This window comes from Delphinapterus leucas, chromosome 15, assembly GCF_059928025.1.
Source record: "Delphinapterus leucas isolate spDelLeu-1000000601 "Yukka" chromosome 15, BTC_Dleu_Yukka2, whole genome shotgun sequence".
NCBI classification, from domain to species: domain Eukaryota; kingdom Metazoa; phylum Chordata; class Mammalia; order Artiodactyla; family Monodontidae; genus Delphinapterus; species Delphinapterus leucas.
Genome location: NC_143143.1, coordinates 47,290,018 through 47,310,904, shown reverse-complemented (window position 1 = coordinate 47,310,904; position 20,887 = coordinate 47,290,018). Strand labels below are relative to the sequence as shown.

Here is a 20,887-nt window from a genome sequence, read left to right as displayed (position 1 = left end):
ATGAAAAGCAGCCAGAGAAAATACACAAATGACTGAGCATGGCCGTGTTCCAATGAAACTTCATCATAAACACTGAAATTTGAATTTCATACAATTTTTTGGAGTCATGAAATACTATTCTTCTTTGGAGTTTTTTTCAACCATTTAAAAAAGGCAAAACCATTCTTAGTTTGCAGGCCATTCAAAAACAGGCAACAGTCCAGATTTGGCTTTCAGGCCATGGTTTATTAATCCTTGACCTAACCCACGGGGATATAGAAATGAACAAAACAGAAAAATATCATTGTCCACATGGAGCCAGAATTCTAGCTAAGGGAGACAGACAATAAGAAATTAAATAAATTAGACAGCTTATTAGATAGCAGTAAATATGATGAAGAAAAACAAAACAGGACAGGAAATAGGAAGTACTGGACATGGCAAGAGGGCTATAAGGGGGAGACAAAAAAACCACAGGGCTAGTTACAATATATTTTTCCTTTTAAGTGTTAATCTGATGTAATTTCAGACTGACAGAGAAATGCAATAGTAGTATAGCATCAAGAATATATGAAGAACTCCTATAACTTTCAATAACAACAACCAAAAAAGAACCCAATTATAAAATGAGCAAAGGACTTGAATAGACGTCAACAGACATTTTTACCTGAAGAAGAATACAAATGGTCAGCAAGCACGTAAAAAGATGTTCAACATCATTATTCATAGAGAAATAAAAATCATAGTCACAATGAGGTACCACTTTGTACCCATGAGGATGGTTATAATCACAAAAAACAAAAAACAGCAAGTGTCAGCAAGAACATGGAGAAATTGTAACACTTGTACAGTGCCGTTGGTAGTGTAAAATGGTTCAGCTGTTGTGGAAACAGTCTGCTGATTTCACAAAAAGTTAAACACAAAATTAGTACATGGGAGAGATTGGCTCAAGATGGCAGAGTAGAAGAACGTGCGCTCACTCCCTATTGCAAGAGCACTGGAATCGAAACTAACTGCTGAACAATCATCGACAGGAAGATACTGGAACTCACCAAAAAAGATACCCCACATACAAAGCCAAAGGAGAAGCCACAATGAGATGGTAGGAGGGGCGCAATTACAATAAAATCAAATCCCACAACTGCTGGGTGGGTGACTCACAACCTGGAGAACAATTATACCACAGAGGCCCACCCACTGGAGCAAAGGTTCTGAGCCCAACATCAGGCTTCCCAACCTGGGGGTCTAGCAACAGGAGGGGTATTCCCAGAGAACCAGACTTTGCAGGCTACTGGGATTTGATTGCAGGACTTCAACAGGACTGGGGGAAACAGATAATCCACTCTTGGAGGGCACACACAAAGTAGGGTGCACATCAGGACCCAGGGGGAAAGAGCAGTGACCCCATAGGAGACTGAACCAGACCTACTTGCTAGTGTTGGAGTATCTCCTGCAGAGGCCGGGGGGTGGGGGGTGGGGGGTTGTGTCTGCGGCTCACTGCAAGGACAAGGACACTGGCAGCAGAAGTTCTGGGAAGTACTCCTTGGCATAAGCTCTCCCAGAGTCTGCCATTAGCCCCACCAAAGAGCCCGTGTAGGGTCCAGTGCTGGGTTGCCTCAGGTCAAAAAACCAACAGGGAGGGAACTCAGCCCCACCTATCAGCAGGGAAGTGGATTAAAGTTTTACTGAGCTCTGCCCACCAGAGCAACACCCAGCCTCACCCATCACCAGTCCCTCCCATCAGGAAGCTTGCACAAGCCTCTTACATACCCTCATCCACCAGAGGGCAGACAGCAGAAGCAAGAAGGACTACAGTCCTGCACCCAGTGGAACAAAAAACACGTTCACAGAAAGACAGACAAAATGTAAAGGCAGAGGATTATGTACTAGATAAAGAAACAAGATAAAATGCCAGAAAAACAACTAAATGAAGTGGAGATAGGCAACCTTCCTGAAAAAAAATTCAGAATAATGATAGTGAAGATGATCCAGGACCTCGGACAAAGAATGGAGGCAAAGATCAAGAACATGCAACAAATGTTTAACAAAGACATAGAAGAATTAAAGAACAACCACCTAGAAGAATTAAACAATAAACCAACAGAGATGAACAATACAATAACTGAAATGAAAAATACACTAGAAGGAATCAATAGCAGAATAACTGAGGCAGAACAGATAAGTGACCTGGAAGACAGAATGGTGGAATTCACTGCCGCAGAAAAGAATAAAGAAAAAAGAATGAAAAGAAATGAAGACAACCTAAGAGACGTCTGGGACAACATTAAATGCACCAACATTCACATTATAGAGGTCCCAGAAGGAGAAGAGAGAGAGAAAGGACCCAAGAAAATATTTGAGGAGATTATACTCAAAAACTTCCCTAATATGGGAAAGGAAATAGCCACCCAAGTCGAGGAAGTGCAGAGAGTCCCAGGCAGGATAAACCCAAGGAGAAACATGCTGAAATACATAGTAATCAAACTGACAAAAATTAAAGACAAAGAAAAATAATTAAAAGCTAGAAGGGAAAAATGACAAATAACATACAAGGGAACTCCCATAAGGTTAACAGCTGTTTTCTCAGCAGAAACTCTACAAGGCAGAAGGGAGTGGCATGACATATTTAAAGTGATGAAAGGGAAGTACCTACAACCAAGATTACTGTACCCAGCGAGGATCTCATTCAGATTCAATGGAGAAATCAAAAGCTTTACAGACAAGCAAAAGCTAAGAGAATTCAGCACCACCAAACCAGCTCTACAACCAACACTAAAGGAACTTCTCTAAGTGGGAAAGACAAGAGAAGAAAAGGACCCACAAAAACGAACCCAAAACAATTAAGAAAATGGTAACAGGAACATACATATCAATAATTACCTTAAATGTGAATGGATTAAAGGCTGCAACCAAAAGACACAGGCTTTTGAATGGATACAAAAACAAGACCCGTATATATGCTGTCTACAAGAGACCACTTCAGACCTAGGGACACATACAGACTAAAAGTGAGGGGATGGAAACAGATATTCCATGCAAAGGGAAATCAAAAGAAAGTTGGAGTAGCAATACACATATCAGATAAAATAAACTTTAAAACAAACACTGTTAAAAGACACAAGGAAGGACACTATATAATGATCAAGGGATCAATCCAAGAAGAAGATATAACAATTATAAATATATATGCACCCAACATAGGAGCACCTCGATACATAAGGCAAATGCTAACAGCTATATAACAGGAAATCGATAGTAACACAATAGTGGGGGACTTTAACCCCTCACTTACACCAATGGAGAGATCCTCCAGACAGAAAATTAATATGGAAACACAAGCTTTAAATGACACAATAGACCAGATAGATTTAATTGATATTTATAGGACATTCCATCCAAAAACAGCAGATTACATCTTCTCAAGTGCACACAGAACATTCTCCAGGATAGATCACATCTAGGGTCACAAATCAAGCCTCAGTAAATTTAAGAAAATTGAAATCATATCAAACATCTTTTCCAACCACAATGCTAGAAATCAATTACAGGGAAAAAAACGTAAAAAACGCAAACATAGAGGCTAAACAATACGTTACTAAATAACCAAGAGAACACTGAAGAAACCAAAGAGGAAATCAAAAAATACCTAGAGACAAATGTAATGAAAACACGATGATCCAAAACCTATGGGATGCAGCAAAAGCAGTTCTAAGAGGGAAGTTTATAGCAATACAATCTACCTCAAGAAACAAGAAAAATCTCAAATAAACAATCTAACCTTACACCTAAAGGAACTAGAGAAAGAAGAACAAACAAAACCCAAAGTTAGTAGAAGGAAAGAAATCATAAAGATCGGAGCAGAAATAAATGAAATAGAAACAAAGAAAACAACAGAAAAGATAAATAAAACTAAAAGATGGTTCTTTGAGAAGATAAACAAAATTGATAAACCTTTAGCCAGACTCATCAAGAAAAAGGGGGACAGGACTCAAATCAATAAAATTAAAAATGAAAAAGAAGTTACAATGAACACCACAGAAATACAAAGCATAGTAAGAGACTACTGCAAGCAATTCTATGCCAATAAAATGGACAACCTGGAAGAAATGGACAAATTCTTAGAAAGGTATAACCTTCCAAGACTGAACCAGGAAGAAATAGAAAATATAAACAGACCAATCACAAGCACTGAAATGGAAACTGTAATTAAAAATCTTCCAACAAACGAAAGCCCAGGTCCAGATCGCTTCACAGGCAAATTCTATCAAACATTTAGAGAAGAGCTAACACCCATCCTTCTCAAACTCTTCCAAAACACTGCAGACGAAGGAACACTCCCAAACTCATTCTATGAAGCCACCATCACCCTGATACCAAAACCAGACAAAGATACTACAAAAAAAGAAAATTACAGACCAATACCAATGATGAATATAGATGCAAAAATCCTCAACAAAATACTAGCAAACAGAATCCAACAACACATTAAAAGGATCATACACCATGATCAAGTGGGATTTATCCCAGGGATGCAAGGATTCTTCAATATACGCAAATCAATCAATATGATACACCATATTAACAAATTGAATAATAAAAACCATATGACGCAAGAGGGAAGAGATGTGGGGACATATGTATATGTATAACTGATTCACTTCGTTATAAACCAGAAACTAACACACCATTGTAAAGCAATTATACTCCAATAAAGATGTTTTAAACAAAAAAAAAAAACATATGATCATATCAATAGAGGGCTTTTGACAAAATTCAACACCCATTTATGATAAAAACTCTCCAGAAAGTGGGCATGGAGGGAACCTACCTCAACATAACAAAGGCCATATACAACAAACCCACAGCAAACATCATTCTCAATGGTGAAAAACTGAAATAATTTCCTCTAAGATCAGGAACAAGACAAGGATGTCCACTCTCACCACTACTATTCAACATACTTTATTCAAAGTATTCAAACATACTACTATTCAACATACTTTTGGAAGTCCTAGCCACAGCAATCAGAGAAGAAAAGGAAATAAAAGGAATACAAACTGGAAAAGAAGAAGTAAAACTGTCACTGTTTGCAGATGACATGATACTATACATAGAGAATCCTAAAGATGCCACCAGAAAACTACTAGAGCTAATCAATGAATTTGGTAAAGTTGCAGGATACAAAATTAATGCACAGAAATCTCTTGCATTCCTATACACTAACAACAAAAGATCAGAAAGAGAAATTAAGGAAACAATCCCATTCACCACTGTAACAAAAAAATAAAATACCTAGGAATAAACCTACCTAAGGAGACAAAAGACCTGTACTCAGAAAACTATAAGACACTGATGAAAGAAATCAAAGATGACACAGATGGAGAGATATACCATGTTCTTGGATTAGAAGAATCAGTATTGTGAAAATGACTATACTACCCAAAGCAATCTAGAGATTCAATGCAATCCCTATCAAATTACCAATGGCATTTTTTTTTTTTTTTTGCGGTACGCGGGCCTTTCACTGCTGTGGCCTCTCTCGTTGTGGCACACAGGCTCCGGGTGCGCAGGCTCAGCGGCCATGGCCCACGGGCCCAGCCGCTCCGCGGCATGTGGGATCTTCCCGGACTGGGGCACAAACCCACGTCCCCTGCATCAGCAGGTGGACTCTCAACCACTTCGCCACCAGGGAAGCCCCCAATGGCATTTTTTTACAGAACTACAACAAAGAATCTTAAAATTTGTATGGAGACACAAAAGACCCCGAATAGCCAGAGCAATCTTCAGGGAAAAAAACGGAGCTGGAGGAATCAGACTCCCTGACTTCAGACTATACTACAAAGCTACAGTAATCAAGACAATATGGTACTGGCACAAAAACAGAAATATAGGTCAATGGAACAGGATAGAAAGCCCAGAGATAAATCCACACGCCTATGGTTGACTAATCTATGACAAAGGAGGCAAGGATATACAATGGAGAAAAGACAGACTCTTCGATAAGTGGTGCTGGGAAAACTGGACAGCTACACGTAAAAGAATGAAATTAGAATACTCCCTAACACCACACACAAAAATAAACTCAAAATGGATTAGAGACCTAAATGTAAGACCGGGCACTGTAAAACTCTTAGAGGAAAACACAGGAAGAACACTCTTTGACATAAATCACAGCAAGATCTTTTTGGACTCACCTCCTAGAGTAATGGAAATAAAAACAAAAATAAACAAATGGAACCTAATGAAACGTAAAAGCTTTTGCACAGCAAAGGAAACTGTAAACAAGAAGAAAAGATAATGCTCAGAATGGGAGAAAATATTTGCAAATGAATCAACGGGCAAAGGATTAATCTCCAAAATATATAAACAGCTCATGTAGCTCAATATTAAAAAAGAAAAAAACCCAATCAAAAAATGGGCAGAAGATCTAAATAGAATTTTCTCCAAAGAAGATATACAGATTGCCAACAAATACATGGAAGGATGCTCAACATCACTAATTATTAGAGAAATGCAAATCAAAACTACAATTAGGTATCACCTCACACCATTCAGAATGGTCATCATCAAAAAATCTACAAACAACAAATTCTGGAGAGGGTGTGGAGAAAAGGGAACCCTCTTGCACTGTTGGTGGGAATGTAAATCGATAGAGCCACTACGGAGAACAGTATGGAGGATCCTTAAAAAACTAAAAATACAATTACAATATGACTCAGAGATTCCACTATTGGGCATATACCCAGAGAAAACCATAATTCAAAAAGACACATGCACCCCAGTGTTCACTGCAGCACTATTTACAATAGCCAGGTCATGGATGCAACCTAAATGCCCATCCACAGACAAATGGATAAAGAAGATGTGGTACATATATACAATGCAATGTTACTCAGACATAAAAAGGAACAAAATTGGGTCATTCGTAGAGACGTGGATGGACCTAGAGACTGTCATACAGAGTGAATTAAGTCAGAAAGAGGAAAACAAATATTGTTTATTAATGTATATATGTGGAATCTAGAAAAATGGTACAGATGAACCGGTTTGCAAGCCAGAAATAGAGACACAGATGTAGAGAATAAACGTATGGACACCAAGGGGGGAAAGTGGGGCGGGGAGGCGGTTGGTGGTGGTGGGATGAATTGGAAGATTGCGATTGACATATATACACTAATATGTATAAAATAGATAACTAATAAGAACCTGCTGTATTAAAAATAAAAATTCAAAAAATAAATAAAATACACACACAAAAAAAGAATTAACATATGACCCAGTAACTTCATAAACAAACACTTGTACAGGAATGTTCACAGGAACACTGTTCACTATTCATAGCAAACACTATTCACAGCAAAAGAATGGAAACCACCCAAGCGTCCATCAATGGATGTACGGATAAACAAATTGTTGTATATAAATGAATAATGTTGAATAATATTCCACAAAAATGAATGAAGCACTGATACATGTTACAATGTGGAAGAGCCTTGAAAATATTATGCTAAGTGAAAGAAGGCACACAAAGTCACATGTTGTATGATTCCATTTATATGAAATATCCAGAATAGGTAAATCCAGAGAGACAGAAAGCAGATTGGTGGTTGCCAGGGATTTGGGGAGGAGGGAATACAGAGCAACTGCTTAATGGGTACAGGCTTCCCTTTGGGGAGTGAAAAGTATTTTGAAACAAGACAGAGGTGGTGGTGGCACGATATTATGAATGTTTAAATGCCACTGAATTATTTACTTTAAAATGACTAATTTTGTGTTCTTTGAATTTCACCTTTTGCATTCTATGAATTAAACAAAAAAAGGCAGACACAAAAGAATACGTACTGCATGATTTCATTTCAGAACAGGCTTTACCCTGGAGTGACTGGAAGGGGCAGAAGGGGCCTTCTGGAGGGCTGCAAATGTTGTTTCCTAATCTGGGTGCTGGTTCACTCCAAAAACTTCAAGGAGCTGCCCCTGTACCATAAATGTGTATGCTTTTCTATATGTATACTATACTTTAATAAAAAGTTTTGAAACTATAAATTATTTTAGATAAAAGATTAATGGCAAATTTTTTTTAAAAAAAGGTTATCAGTGTTGGGTAGAGGACCCAAGGGATCTCTCTGTATTATTTCTTACAACTGCTGTGAATCTACAATTATTTCAAAGCTAAAAGTTTTTTTTTTTAATCAGAAGAATGAAAATGTCCAGACTCCTGTCCCCATAGATTCTGACCTAGGCCATGTAGGGTAAAAGTAGGGACTCTTCGTTTTTTTTTTTTTTTTTTTTTTGGAACAAGTTACCTCAAGTGATTCTGATTCAGCTGGACCATGGCCCTCTCCTTGAGAAACTCCAATCTACATGAACTCCACAAGCTGCTTAACTTCACTTTCTCCTTGAACCCTACCTTGAGGAGGCTTGTAAAGGCATCTGTGAGCAACAGCACAGAGGAGGTGGAGAGTAAGAAAGCACAAGTGAGTCATGAGAGGCTACAAAAGCTAACCACTCTGGGAAGCAGGGTTCAACTTTTACTGGAGAAAAATGAGATGAATTGGAAAAAAGATTAATAAAATGTGAGAGAGTCAATGGTGAAAGGACATACGAAAGTTTCCAGGTAATCATCACAGATGCAGCCACAAATATTATGCACAAATCAATGATTTTCCTTAGTATGTTTTCCATCAAGAATTAATGGAATCAAGATAAGACAAATGATGTTGGAAGCTAAATATCCTTTAGGAGGTTAGCAAGACAAAGTTCAGAAATCAGTGCAACATGCTTGTACTTATGGTCATTTCTGGTACATTCTTCACCACAATCACTGAAAATAATATTTTACTTCTGGAACTAGAAGTAAATAAAGGAACAATTTAGTTCATGCTTAGCCAGGTCACAGAGTATTTTGATCTGCTTCTGCTCCAGCTCAAACTCTTTGGAGTGATATACCTTGGTTCTGGTTCAAATTACTTCAGTGGGAAATTTTCTGAGAAGTCTTTAGTTTGATTTGAAGTTCATTTTCAAAATAATAAGTTAATACCTTAGTCCAATTCCAATTTTAAATAATCAAATCAAAGCTCATTCCAGTCTTATTCTTACTTTTGGTAGAAATTCCTGTTGCAACAATTTGCAAACTCTAGAGCAAAAAACTGAGGCCAATTAAATCATCAGTTCATTCTCTCAGGCCTTCCAACAACACAAAAGTTGGCATATCTGTCCAAGCCTTATTTCCATGTGTACCTTGAGCTGAAAAATAGTTTTAGTTACACAGCTTCCTATACTCAAAAGGGGCAGCTGTCGCTCAGCCCTGGCAGACTGCGACCCTCAGAGAATGCATGTTCCATGTGACCAGATCTCACTTTTTTTCAAAAGAAGTTAGAAATCCAGGTTTTTATGAGTCTCCTGATTTTAAATGTTCGCAACAAATTCCAATTTTTAAGAACTTGTCTATGGACCAATCAACACACATCTGTAAACTGTCTCTTCTGCAACCTCACTTTGTAAAGGTTAATAAGGTCTCATGCTTCTCCAGATACAAACTCTGAGCTTTGGTAAGTCTTCAGTTTTCCACATAATACAGATTTTAGGCAAAGCAGCTCTTCGACACAAATGCCAGTCCCAACAACAGATCATGATTTCATTCTCATGCCTTGTTGAATACGGAAAATATTGAATATTTGTACTTCTTACTACTTAAACAAGAAGAATGATAAATACAGAAGTAAGCCATTTAATCTGTGTTGTAGACTGACTACCCTGTGTCAACACACTTAACTGAGAGCCAGGTTAGTGGTCAGAAGTGCCACGTATCTTCTGATTATGACAATTGGAATTTATAATACTTTTTTGCTTCTCCAAAATGAGTCAGACAAGCTTTCTACCCAGAATCCACAAGAAGAATGATGAAATATCATGTTATTTTTCTCAAGACTATCTTGATCACCATTAGTATAGACAATTTCATCTACAACTTTATACAATGGTGAATTGCCATTGTCAAAATGATGAGAAAAAACAGTATTCTCTTTGGAGCTAGTAATTTGGAGCAAAACAAACAAACCAAAAACACCCAAACACACACAAAATTTATATAGTTACATGGGGCGGGCGGGGGGGGGGCGTGGAATACCAATGTTGAGTAACACCAAAAAAAAATGACAAAGAGATAATCAGGGAAAATAATTAACGGATACTGAGAACCTATCTATAAACTGGATACCAAATATCACATAGTTTTTGTAAAAGTTGGCTCTCACGTTCTCAGCGTGAACTTTAGTGATTTTAAATTCAAAGCAGTAGGCTCATGAAACTAAAGAAGTATTGAATTTTGAAGAAATTATGGCATTCAGGAAACAGCAACAAGGTAACCAACTTAGCGATCCGTTCAAGTCCCTGCCTCTGAAAGTCACATTAGCTCACCCAGGCCTTGCCTTTCCATCTTCCTCCCCAACTTGCCTGTCCACCACTTCTCTGTACCTCTTTTGGGATATAGGGAATGTGCTTAAAGGGTGTAAATCTACGAACTATACTACCCTTTGTCTAGTTCTGAAAAAACACTCAATGAAAAGAGTATGAAACTACAATAAAACTTTTTCACTATTGGTACATTTTACTTAACTGATTAACCGTGTTTTCCATGACTGACTAATTGGACAATGTGGACAATAACAACATAGAAATTACAAGAAATTACTAGATGAGGGATTCCTCCTGATGTTTGGTACAATGTTGACCTAAAAAGCAGAATTTTCACAACTGGAGCTAATTGGAGGTCATGGTATCTGTTATCCTAGGACTACGGAAAACAAGGTCAGAACAAAGCAAGCCATATTATCCAACTTAACACCCCGTTTGCAAGTAGTTGTTTACTACACCTTAAAATATCCCCAAGGAAGTTACATCCATGTGATATAAGCATGCTGTGTCCAAGAGGGCAATTTACCATTATAAATTATCCTAGTTTGTGTACAGAAACCAGTAGATATTTGCAAATTCATTTCCAGGTCACTGAAGATAAAACCCAGAAAAACCTATTTTCCTCCATGTGGTGAAAGCAAAGAGATTACTTCTGCAGTGGCGCTGCCTGTTCTTAAGAGTTATTCTCTAAAACAGGGTCATATAAGAACATTTTCACCCAAATACTAGCTATAAACAATTAAGACATGATTTACTGAGATACATGCTATTGTGTATGTTTAGGTTTTTAGCCAATTAATACTATATTAATAAAGACTGGAAAGTTTAAGAATAAATGAACTCTAACCAGTACGTTTCAGCAGAGTTAGCCAGAAAACATTTCTACTAGGCCCAAATGAAGTATCTTTCATTCATTAATACAGAACCACAGGGCATACTTAGACATCAGAGGCTCAACCATCTAAAAAGAGTTCCTAGGGAAACAAAAACTTTCCATTTTCATTCTGTAACTGCTCCTTAACTACAGAAAGTATTCTTTCTTTTTTGGCATTCTCTCTTTTCTCTCTACCTCGGGACATATTTACAGATGCACTGTCTGCTTTACAGACATGCTAAAAGTTCGTGCTGTGGTTGATCAAAGTTGGAATGCCTGAGGAAATTACTCAATTCAGACAGCCCGGAATTGTATCTAGCCAAATAGTTACAGTGCTCTACTTTTAACATGTGTTAAAGTAATATTTTAGCCATGCTGGGTGTAAGTTAAGAGAACATTTGTTTGCATCACACTCTGTGAACAGTTGAGTCAAATATAGTATGTTGAATACCCAGTTTTATTATCTGTGACAGTTCATTTTTTTAAGTGTTCAATTACACACAAAAAAACATAGTTTATATTAAAAAAAAAACTAACACGCAACAGCATATGTATTAGGAACTAAGACTTGTTAATGATCTTCTTGAAGTGTCCAAGCTCTTCTACTGAATAGAAATTTAGAATAAATGCATCAAATATTGCTTTTGTTCATTAGAGCATTTGTTGATCTGGCATGCAATATTCTGTCAAAAAACAGAACCACCTTTTTTCTCTACTTTATTATTAAAAGTATTTTAATAAAAAAGCACTGCCTACCTGTATTCACCTCCTTTCCATTATTAATCTGCATAATTTGCAAATAAAGACATAGCAAAATTAAGTAGAAAAATCACATCACAGCAGTTTATTTTCATGGGTTTTTTTTTTTTTTGTTAATTGAAAGCCACAGAATTGCAGTACAAAGAGTTACTTGTCAAACATAACACAAATCTCTAACATAAAATATTGGCTTCCATAGACCTGCACATCTGAAATAGTTTTAAACTTTGTTTTAGTTGGATTCTTTACAATGTCCAGGAGGAGGTTAGTGCACACGGTACCTGAAATTGTCTTTTCCACATGAGCTACAATAGAAAAAGACAAATGTAGCTGTTTCTCTAGTAAAGCCAAACTTGGCATCTACTTATACTTCCCTTCAACCTAAATAACTATACCTTTTAACCACGTTGACAATAATATGGAAATATCACTCAAAAAGAACCTAACAGACCACGGAATTATAATAATGTAAACTATCCTTCTATCAAATGTGAAGTGAGGACATGGTAGATTGGAGGGGTGAGAGGGGTGTCACTAACTTATAAGTAGTAACTTATAACTATGCTTTTTATTTAAAAGATTTCCAACCCACTAGAAAATGTTAACATCTGTACATACTCCAAAAGAGGAAAACAAAAATAAGTTCCCCACTCAGAATTTTCTGAGAAGGCTAGTAAATGTTATAGTGTTGATACCCTATGTTATACGCATGTCATGAACTGTCAGGAAATGAGTATACCGTGCAGGAGGCTGGACCCTGAGTGGGAATGACTGCCAGTAAAACCTCCCTGGCAGTGGGAATGGCCAAAGCACTATTCTCAACTGGGATGCCTAGGATTCCATTTTAAACTGTTTGCTCTGCTATAGGGAGATGCAATCCTTCATTATTCTAACACTTAGGTAAAGCCTGCTGTACACATAAAAATTAGACAGCAGGTAGACAGAGAGAATGAGTGGGGAAAAAACGGAAGTAATGCTTTGCTCTGCTTTGTAGCAGGATTTAGGATATGATCTTGATGAGATTCCTAAAAGTTATACAACTTAAGTTCCTCCTCATTCCCTTCCAGATTCTGAATACAGTCCTACATTTGAGAGATAGACAAAAACTTAAAATCAAAGGCAGTCTTTCAGATTGACCTTCATGATATCAGCCTGTGATTTGCTGAGCACAGAAAAATCTTCTTAGCCTAGCCCTTCATTACCAAAAGCTAAAAAGCAAAAAACCAGTAGATGTTAGATTATAAAATTGATGCCCCAAAGAATATAGATCCAAACACACACACACACACACACACACACACACACACACGACACATATGAAATGATTCAATAATCACAGCACTATAAATCCAAGGGCCAATAAATCTAATATCTCTATTAATTTAGAAGAAGACATTTTACACTCAATCCAAAAGTCTAAATTGCTGCCACATAACCAAAACACAGAATTACCACCAATTCCACCACACTACCAAATGTAGCTTTAAGTAGCTCAAAGCTGAATTCTAAAATGTAGTATATTCTTGGAGAATAATAACTCCCAGAGCAAAACAAGGGCTCATACATAAAGCTACAAGCTCCTTAGGAACTGCTAAGTCTGGTCTCAGACCATACTTTCTACCAGATTCAGCCAAGATGAATTCATCTGATAAGTTCCACAGAACTCATCAAGAAATGGCTAGAAAAAGGTGAAACTGTTTTCATGTTCCCGTCAGTACAAAGCTCTGTAACATAACAAGCTCTGTACTTAAGTGTTTTGACTTGGCCAAAAACTAATACACAGTTTTGATGCAGTGTAAAAATTAATCTGAAATGTAATAACTGATTCAGTTCTCTTTTTATTCTAAAAAAAGTTAAAAGAAAAAAAAATCACTGCTTTTCCTTAATTAAGCAGGTACTTTGTGCTAGAGAGCGTGTTTAGTTTCTAGGGTCTGAGGAAAAGAACAGATGCATCTACTGTGTAAACACAAACAGTAAGTTACAAGTTGCCCCTTAGTACTAAAGGCAAGAATCAGCATCAGTACTCAAAAAAGTGTTTTAAAAAGAGTGTAACTTACTTTTACTGCCCCAGGCTAACTGGGCTCTGTCTGGTGCTTCTTTGTCTGCACTTGGCCACCCACAGCCTGTCTTCTAATTAACTCAATGCTCTATAGCAGCAGAACAAGCAAACAAGTTGCCTCCCATCTGCGTACAGCTCTTCAGGACACATTTCCCTTGGTCAGAAGGTGGAAATTCTTGGGAGAGGTGATTTTTCTCTGCCTCTTCACAAGAAGAACATGGACACTTGGCTGGATGCATTTCCGTGAAGTGTAACTGTGTGTGTACACCTCAAAAAATAAAAAAAATAAATAAAAGAAAAAAATGCAGAGAAACATAAAGACTCTATAAACACCTGGAATACACAGAAATACTGAAGCACCCCTGGAAATACTGCTAAACAGAGCAAAATATGGTCTTTGACTGAAATAATCAATGATACCAAGTTGAAAAAAAAAAAAAGTAAAAAGAGCATCTGAAGTCAAAATCCAAATGTCATGCAATGAAAACATTTTAAGTACTACAAAGTAGAAAAGGTAAAACTCCTTGCTTCGCATACTTAAAAACAGGAACCCCCTCCCCATTACAAAGAATAAAAGATATTGTCAATGGAAGAGAAAAATTAGACTTTCAGGGGTAGTAGGTCTAAAATTAGACTCCTCAGTCACATGGTTAACGGGCACTTGTGTGTATGTGAGCTAAATGCATCGAGCTGTCTTTCCAATGTGTTCAGCCCTGTCCGGGAGCGGAGGGGAGGAGGAAGCAAGGAACCACTTAAATACTCAGCTACCCTTTGCATATGAAAAGATGATTTCTGCAAAACAAAAAAATGTGCAGAAGAACAAAGATGCTCATTTATTTAAATAATTTTTAACCTCTCAAATAAACATAAATGAGTGTAAAACAGATGCCCCTACTTTTTTGCAACAAAAACCAAACACTGAAGTGGGGTAGGGACGAGGTGTGGTTAAGCATCTAATCACAAAGAAACCCCACAACTGAATTTGCTACAGGCTTGGCGAGAGACAGGGGGTTATATCAGACCTTCCCAATATTCCCTCCCATCCTAGATATGCCCATATGCCAGGAGCAAGCCACAACCATCTTCATGACCCCTAAGCATCCCAGGGACTGGCAGGCCTTCTCTCCCCCTGAGGCACACAAACAATTCCAGCCAGAAGCATAAGGCCAAGGGAAGGGTGTGTGGCCTAATCCTGCAGCTGCACAGAGGCCTGGGCTGTGGTCCACCAACAACAGACTACTCAATGGTGATGACATTCTGGAGACCCCTGCTTTATAGAAATGCATGCAGAGCTGGCTCTACATCTCAGGATGTAAAGGTCAGATAAATGCATAACAATATTACATATAATAATATAAATATACAGTAATGCAAATACCTACATTTTTTCTCTCACACCCCAAACTATCAGCCATCTGGATAAGAAGTTACTTTTTAAAGGAATTTCTAGAGTTTATAAGCAAGCATCATATTGGATTATATAGAGATCCAAAGACAATGGACCATTTTTAGCAGACATAAAAACTTGTGCCCAATATAAACTGCCGTTTAAATGCTAAAGCATTTGGACAATAAACAAGTTACGACCATGAATTACCATCTCCCCTGACCATAGGAAGACTTAAAGAATGAAGCAAGTCAACAAAAGAACAGCAGGGTCCACTTAGAATAACATAAGTTCAACAAAACATTTTTAACAAGGGAGCCTGTGCAACTTACCTTTCACTATATGAAATTTAAAAGCTATATCTATCACTATTGCTAATGCATAGTATTCTACCTACCAAAATAATCAGTTTTCAAAATGAATTAACCAAAATCTCTCAAAGCGTACACTAGCCAGCCAGCCCGATTCATCAGTTTCCTCACAAAACGACAAGTAACCTCTCAAAAGTCTGTCAGTCATATTTCACCTATTATTCCTTATTAGAACTTTTTAAAGCACATCTTCGTACTTCTTAAGAAAAATATATTGACGTGCAAAGGGCGCTTCAGTAAGCATTTTATGAGTTCATTTTCTGTCAGAATCTATGAAAAGCTCTCTACTTTAGCAGTGGCATCATGACTCACCCAGATCTATATCTAATTTTCTCACATAAGAAATTCATATCAGAAGCTATATATGTGAAATGTGAAAAACTGTGGTCTAGAATTTTAAATCTACTGTAACTACCCGAACCAAAACTATTTCAAAAGCAGGCATGAAAACAACTGTCTCCCAAATGCACAGCCCTAGGTATGAAGATCAAATTGTTTCACAAATTTATCTTCTCTGCTGTGAGGGAAATCAGGGTTGATCAAGTCCCTTTCCCATCAGGTATAAAAAGAATCTCAAAAAAACTATTAATAGTTAAATGAAACAATGGGACCAAATCACTTTAACAATAAATTATTAAAATATGATCTATAAAACTGACCTTTCCATTTCCTTCACCACATTTTGAAGATAAACAATATGCACTTTGGCATCATCTCATTTTCAACTCCACACTGCAGAACACCTCTCATACAAATGGCCACCTTCCCTCTCAAAACCCCAAAGGAAGAAGCTAGTCAGTTTACTAGGCAGGAACTTATGCGCATGCCCCCCACCCCTTATTTGTATGAAGGAAACACTCCCTCTGGTGCCCAGAAGTTGTAGTCTTATGATAACACCACTTGTTTGTCCTGGTGGATGAGAAAAATGAAACTACACAAGGGAATGGGATTCCAAGAAAAGCTCAAAAATGATTTGTCTAAGTAGCCCCTGGTTAAGTTACAGAGGCCACCGAAACACATTTTTTTCTATTATAAATTTTCTTTTCTTTCACCTTGTCTCTTCCTCCTCCGTGGCAACAAGTTGAGGTCAGTGTAGTCCTCACTATTTGCGTAAATGCAAATTTTCATATTTTCCAAAATACAAGGCCAGATACCCCTTCTAGCCAATAAGGACCATTAAACCATTTCAGTCATTTCAATCTACAGTTAGTAAAGTCCTCAGGAAACTCAAACCAATTTTAGTTATCTGCCTAAGTAATAATGTAACAAACAAGTTTAAAAAGCATGTTTTTTTTTAAGTCAAAAGTATATCCCAAAGTCAAAAGACAAAGGTATAACGATCGACCATATCTATCTGATAATTAGGACAAAACTTAGCTCTACTAAACAGACTGATCAAAACTAAAGATAAGTGGTTACTCTCAAATTAAACATAACACAGTATAAATCAGACTCTCTGGGAATTTTCAGTTGGCTGAAAGGACTTAATATTGTTACTTATATTTCTCTAGGTACAGAAAATACAAGAATCCAATTTTTATATATCTTTCCATTGACTCAAACTATTACAATACCTCTTTGATTAAACTCTTTATTTGAAGACTTCACCCTATTCAAAGGTGATGAATCACAATTATGCAAGGTGACTGAAACTGCAGGGGGCAGTATATGCATGACTTCCAACATAATTCTTAAGATTCAGGCAAATTCCTCCAGTTAGTGTAGGCTTAACCTTTAAACTACTGACATATATTTCAAAGATCCCAGATAAAAATGAATTTTTCAAGATAGTTCATTGAAATTCTTCCCCAAACTTAATAATTAAAGGGAGGAAAGTACACTAAACTCACTCAGGCCATATAACATAGTCCAATCAAAATAATAGAACACATTTGTTTTTTTAAAAACCTTCATATCCACACTCTTAAAAAACACAGGTCATCATTCAAAACTATAAAGTTCATTTACTCACATGTAACTCATTCCAAAATGTATTTTAAATCATTATTAAGTATACATAAGTAAACTCTTTAAAAGTAGGATTGATACATCATGGGAAAAATGTAATGAAATACTGGGCATGATATAAGTAGGACCTGAGAAAATTAAAGTTATTCTAAGATGAAAAGAAAAAGGAAAACTTAATTTTACTCAGTGTTGTATTCATAGTTGCCATTATGGTACAATATATACCCAGCTATTCATTAATCTTCTTTCCCCAGACCCACACGGGCTCCATGCACCTGTAACCTCAGGACATCGTCTTCTACACAAAGAAGAGTAATTTGCAATTAATAACTGAATTAAGTTAGATGAAGCTTTCCTTGTATGTGTTTTGAGTAAAGGTAAGATTTGGTGGTAAGCACATCAATCTTCTTCCTTGTGTCACTTTTGCCCTTTTACCCACAACATATAATTAACTTTCCTTTGACAATGTAAAGAGTTAACATAAATATTCGCCTCATAGATATAATTTCCAAAACACCTCACAACAATAATAGCTACTAACAGTTACAAGGTGTTTACTATGTGCCTCATACTGTTCTAAGTGATTATCGTATGTTAACTCAATCTTCATGACTCTGTAAAGTAGAAATTATCATCCCCGTATTATAAATGGGTAAACTGAGTCAGGGAGAGTCTGTGAGGTGCCCAGGGACTCATCGCTACTGATTGGTAGAGCTCGTATAAGATGTATCAGTCTCAACAGGAAGGAGACCACATATCCCCAAGTCACACACCTCAGGGACCAAACTACAGTGGAACTGGTGCCCACCATATATTCACCTTTCTTGACTACATACCCTAGGACCAAGCTCAAAGTGTTAACAAGATAGAGTACAATCTACAGAGCACGATTAAAAGCTTAACTCTGCAATTAACCAGGGGAATATACAGAAAACATGTCTAGGACTTTTGGTAAACTCCTGGGCAATCTTCGCAGGTAAAAACAAGGCCTGGCCTGTCAGGGTAGGTGCCCTGATATGAGAGCCTAATCCAGTCAATTTGGGACAGTCTACTCTAATACCTCCTCCCTCAAACTCATCCCTGTTTTATCTTCATGTCTTATTTGATTCCCCTAGTTATCTTCTCAAGCAAATAACTATTTGTTCACTGTTCTCTAAACCAGGGGTCCCCAACCCCAGGGTCATGGACTGCTACTAGTCCATGGCCTGTTAGGAACTGGGCCGCACAGCAGGAGGTGAGCAGTGGGTGAGCGAGTGAAGCTTCATCTGTATTTACAGCCACTCCCCATCGCTCGCATTACCACCTGAGCTCCGCCTCCTGTCAGATCAGCAGTGGCATTAGATTCTCATAGGAGCGCAAACCTTAGGGTGAACTGCGCACGCAAGGGATCTAGGTTGCACGCTCCTTATGAGAATCTAATGCCTGATGATCTGAGGTGGAGCTGAGGCAGTGATGCTAGCACTGGGGAGCGGCTGCAAATACAGATTATCATTAGCAGAGAGGCTTGACTGCACAGAGACCATAATAAATCAATGGCTTGCAGACTCATACCAAAACCCTATCAGTGAGTGGCAATTAAGCTGCATCTTACGGAATAGACTGGACATAAGCCACACTTCGGGTGTCACTGTCTCCCATCACCCCCATATGGGACCATCTAGTTGCAGGAAAACAAGCTCAGGGCTCCCACTGATTCTGTATTATGGTGAGTTATATAATTATTTCATTATATATTACAATGCAATAATAATAGAAATAAAGTGCACAATAAATGTAATGCACTTGAATCATCCCAAAACCATCCCCTCCCCTCCCTGAGTCTGTGGAAAAATTGTCTTCCACGAAACTGGTCCCTGGTGCCAAAAAGGTTGGGGACCACTGCTCTAAACTGACTTACACTAATCAACCTTCTCTAAGTTTGAGCAACAGAAGTCGGTCTTCTGAAGCCCTCAGTATCCCCTGGACAAACTCATCCTCAGGGTTCCAGATTAAGACAATTAACAGACCCTCACTCTGGAGGAGCAAGGATTACAGTCAACTTGAGAACCTCCTCAATGAATTCCTCAATGTCCACAATTAACTGGAGACCAACCTATCACACTGGACAAGACACACCTCACAGAGCACAGCTTCCGGATATATATCCAACTGCTAAGTTTGTGAGGAAACTTCCCCCTCCACTTTGGACACTTGTAGACAGTTGGAATTTTTTGTTTTCTAAACAACAGAACGTATATTACTTTCAGGAGGTGTTAACTTCAGGAATTTCTCTTCTGAAAATATTCAGGAAATTCAAGCATCCAATCACCAGTAACTTGTATTCATGAATCTCACAAAACCAGGGAAAAATGAATTTAACCAACTTTTTTATATTACTCGGAGAAGTCTCCAATGAGAACAACCTAACAAAATCACAGGCTTCTTCATACCTTGTTAATATTGTTGAGAAACGCTGGTCATATAATTGATGGTTGACTAAACAACAGTTTCATGTCATTTAAGAATAATGAACATAAACTCACAAATATTTTAAATGAAACAAATAGAGAAAAGAAATACCTCAAGTTCCACGAGGGCTGCAGTCACTGCATCTGTTGCAAGGGCACCAGCCTGTAGCTTTTCAATTGCCTATGAAACCAAGGGGCAAGATTATTCATTTTAAAACCACAACTTCTTAAACATACCCAGAAACTTTCCAAAGGCTTGAAGAAGTGTAGGAGACATTCAGAGTTAATAAAAATTGATCACTAGAGTTCCGTTCCATACCTCAAGACATAAACGACTTAGATTTAAGATAAGCAATTATTCAGGATAATTTATAATATAGCTCACTTATTATTATTCAAATTAAGACAATGAATAAATTTAGCTACTAAATACAAAATGCAAGGAATTTAGTAAGTGAAAGGGCTTCATTCATCACAGGGCAGTTCACAGAACCATAGAAATTATATGAATTCCATTTTGAAATTTGAATTCATATTTTATACAGACTAAGCTAACCATTTCTCATCCCACCATTACTACTCTCTCTACCCCTAACTATAAAAAGTAGTTACTCTCAGTCACAGAGGCAT

At 37.5% G+C, this 20,887-nt stretch overlaps 1 protein-coding gene across 7 annotated transcripts in view; it reads right to left on the bottom strand.

Annotated features, from left to right (window-relative positions):
- TASP1 (taspase 1) overlaps positions 1-20,887 on the bottom strand; it is a 238,846-nt gene that overhangs the window by 204,227 nt on the left and 13,732 nt on the right. For 6 of the 7 annotated variants that reach the window (XR_002647452.2, XM_089896558.1, XM_089896556.1 and 3 more), the window contains exon 4: positions 20,370-20,438. Coding sequence is in view for 5 of the 7 variants with exons in the window: in XM_089896558.1 (XP_089752684.1) it covers positions 20,370-20,438 (69 nt within the window). In the remaining 2 variants the exon portion in view is untranslated. Of the gene's footprint in view, positions 1-14,082; positions 14,211-20,369; positions 20,439-20,887 lie in introns of those variants that run through there. The other variant, XM_089896559.1, reaches the window with a different exon arrangement.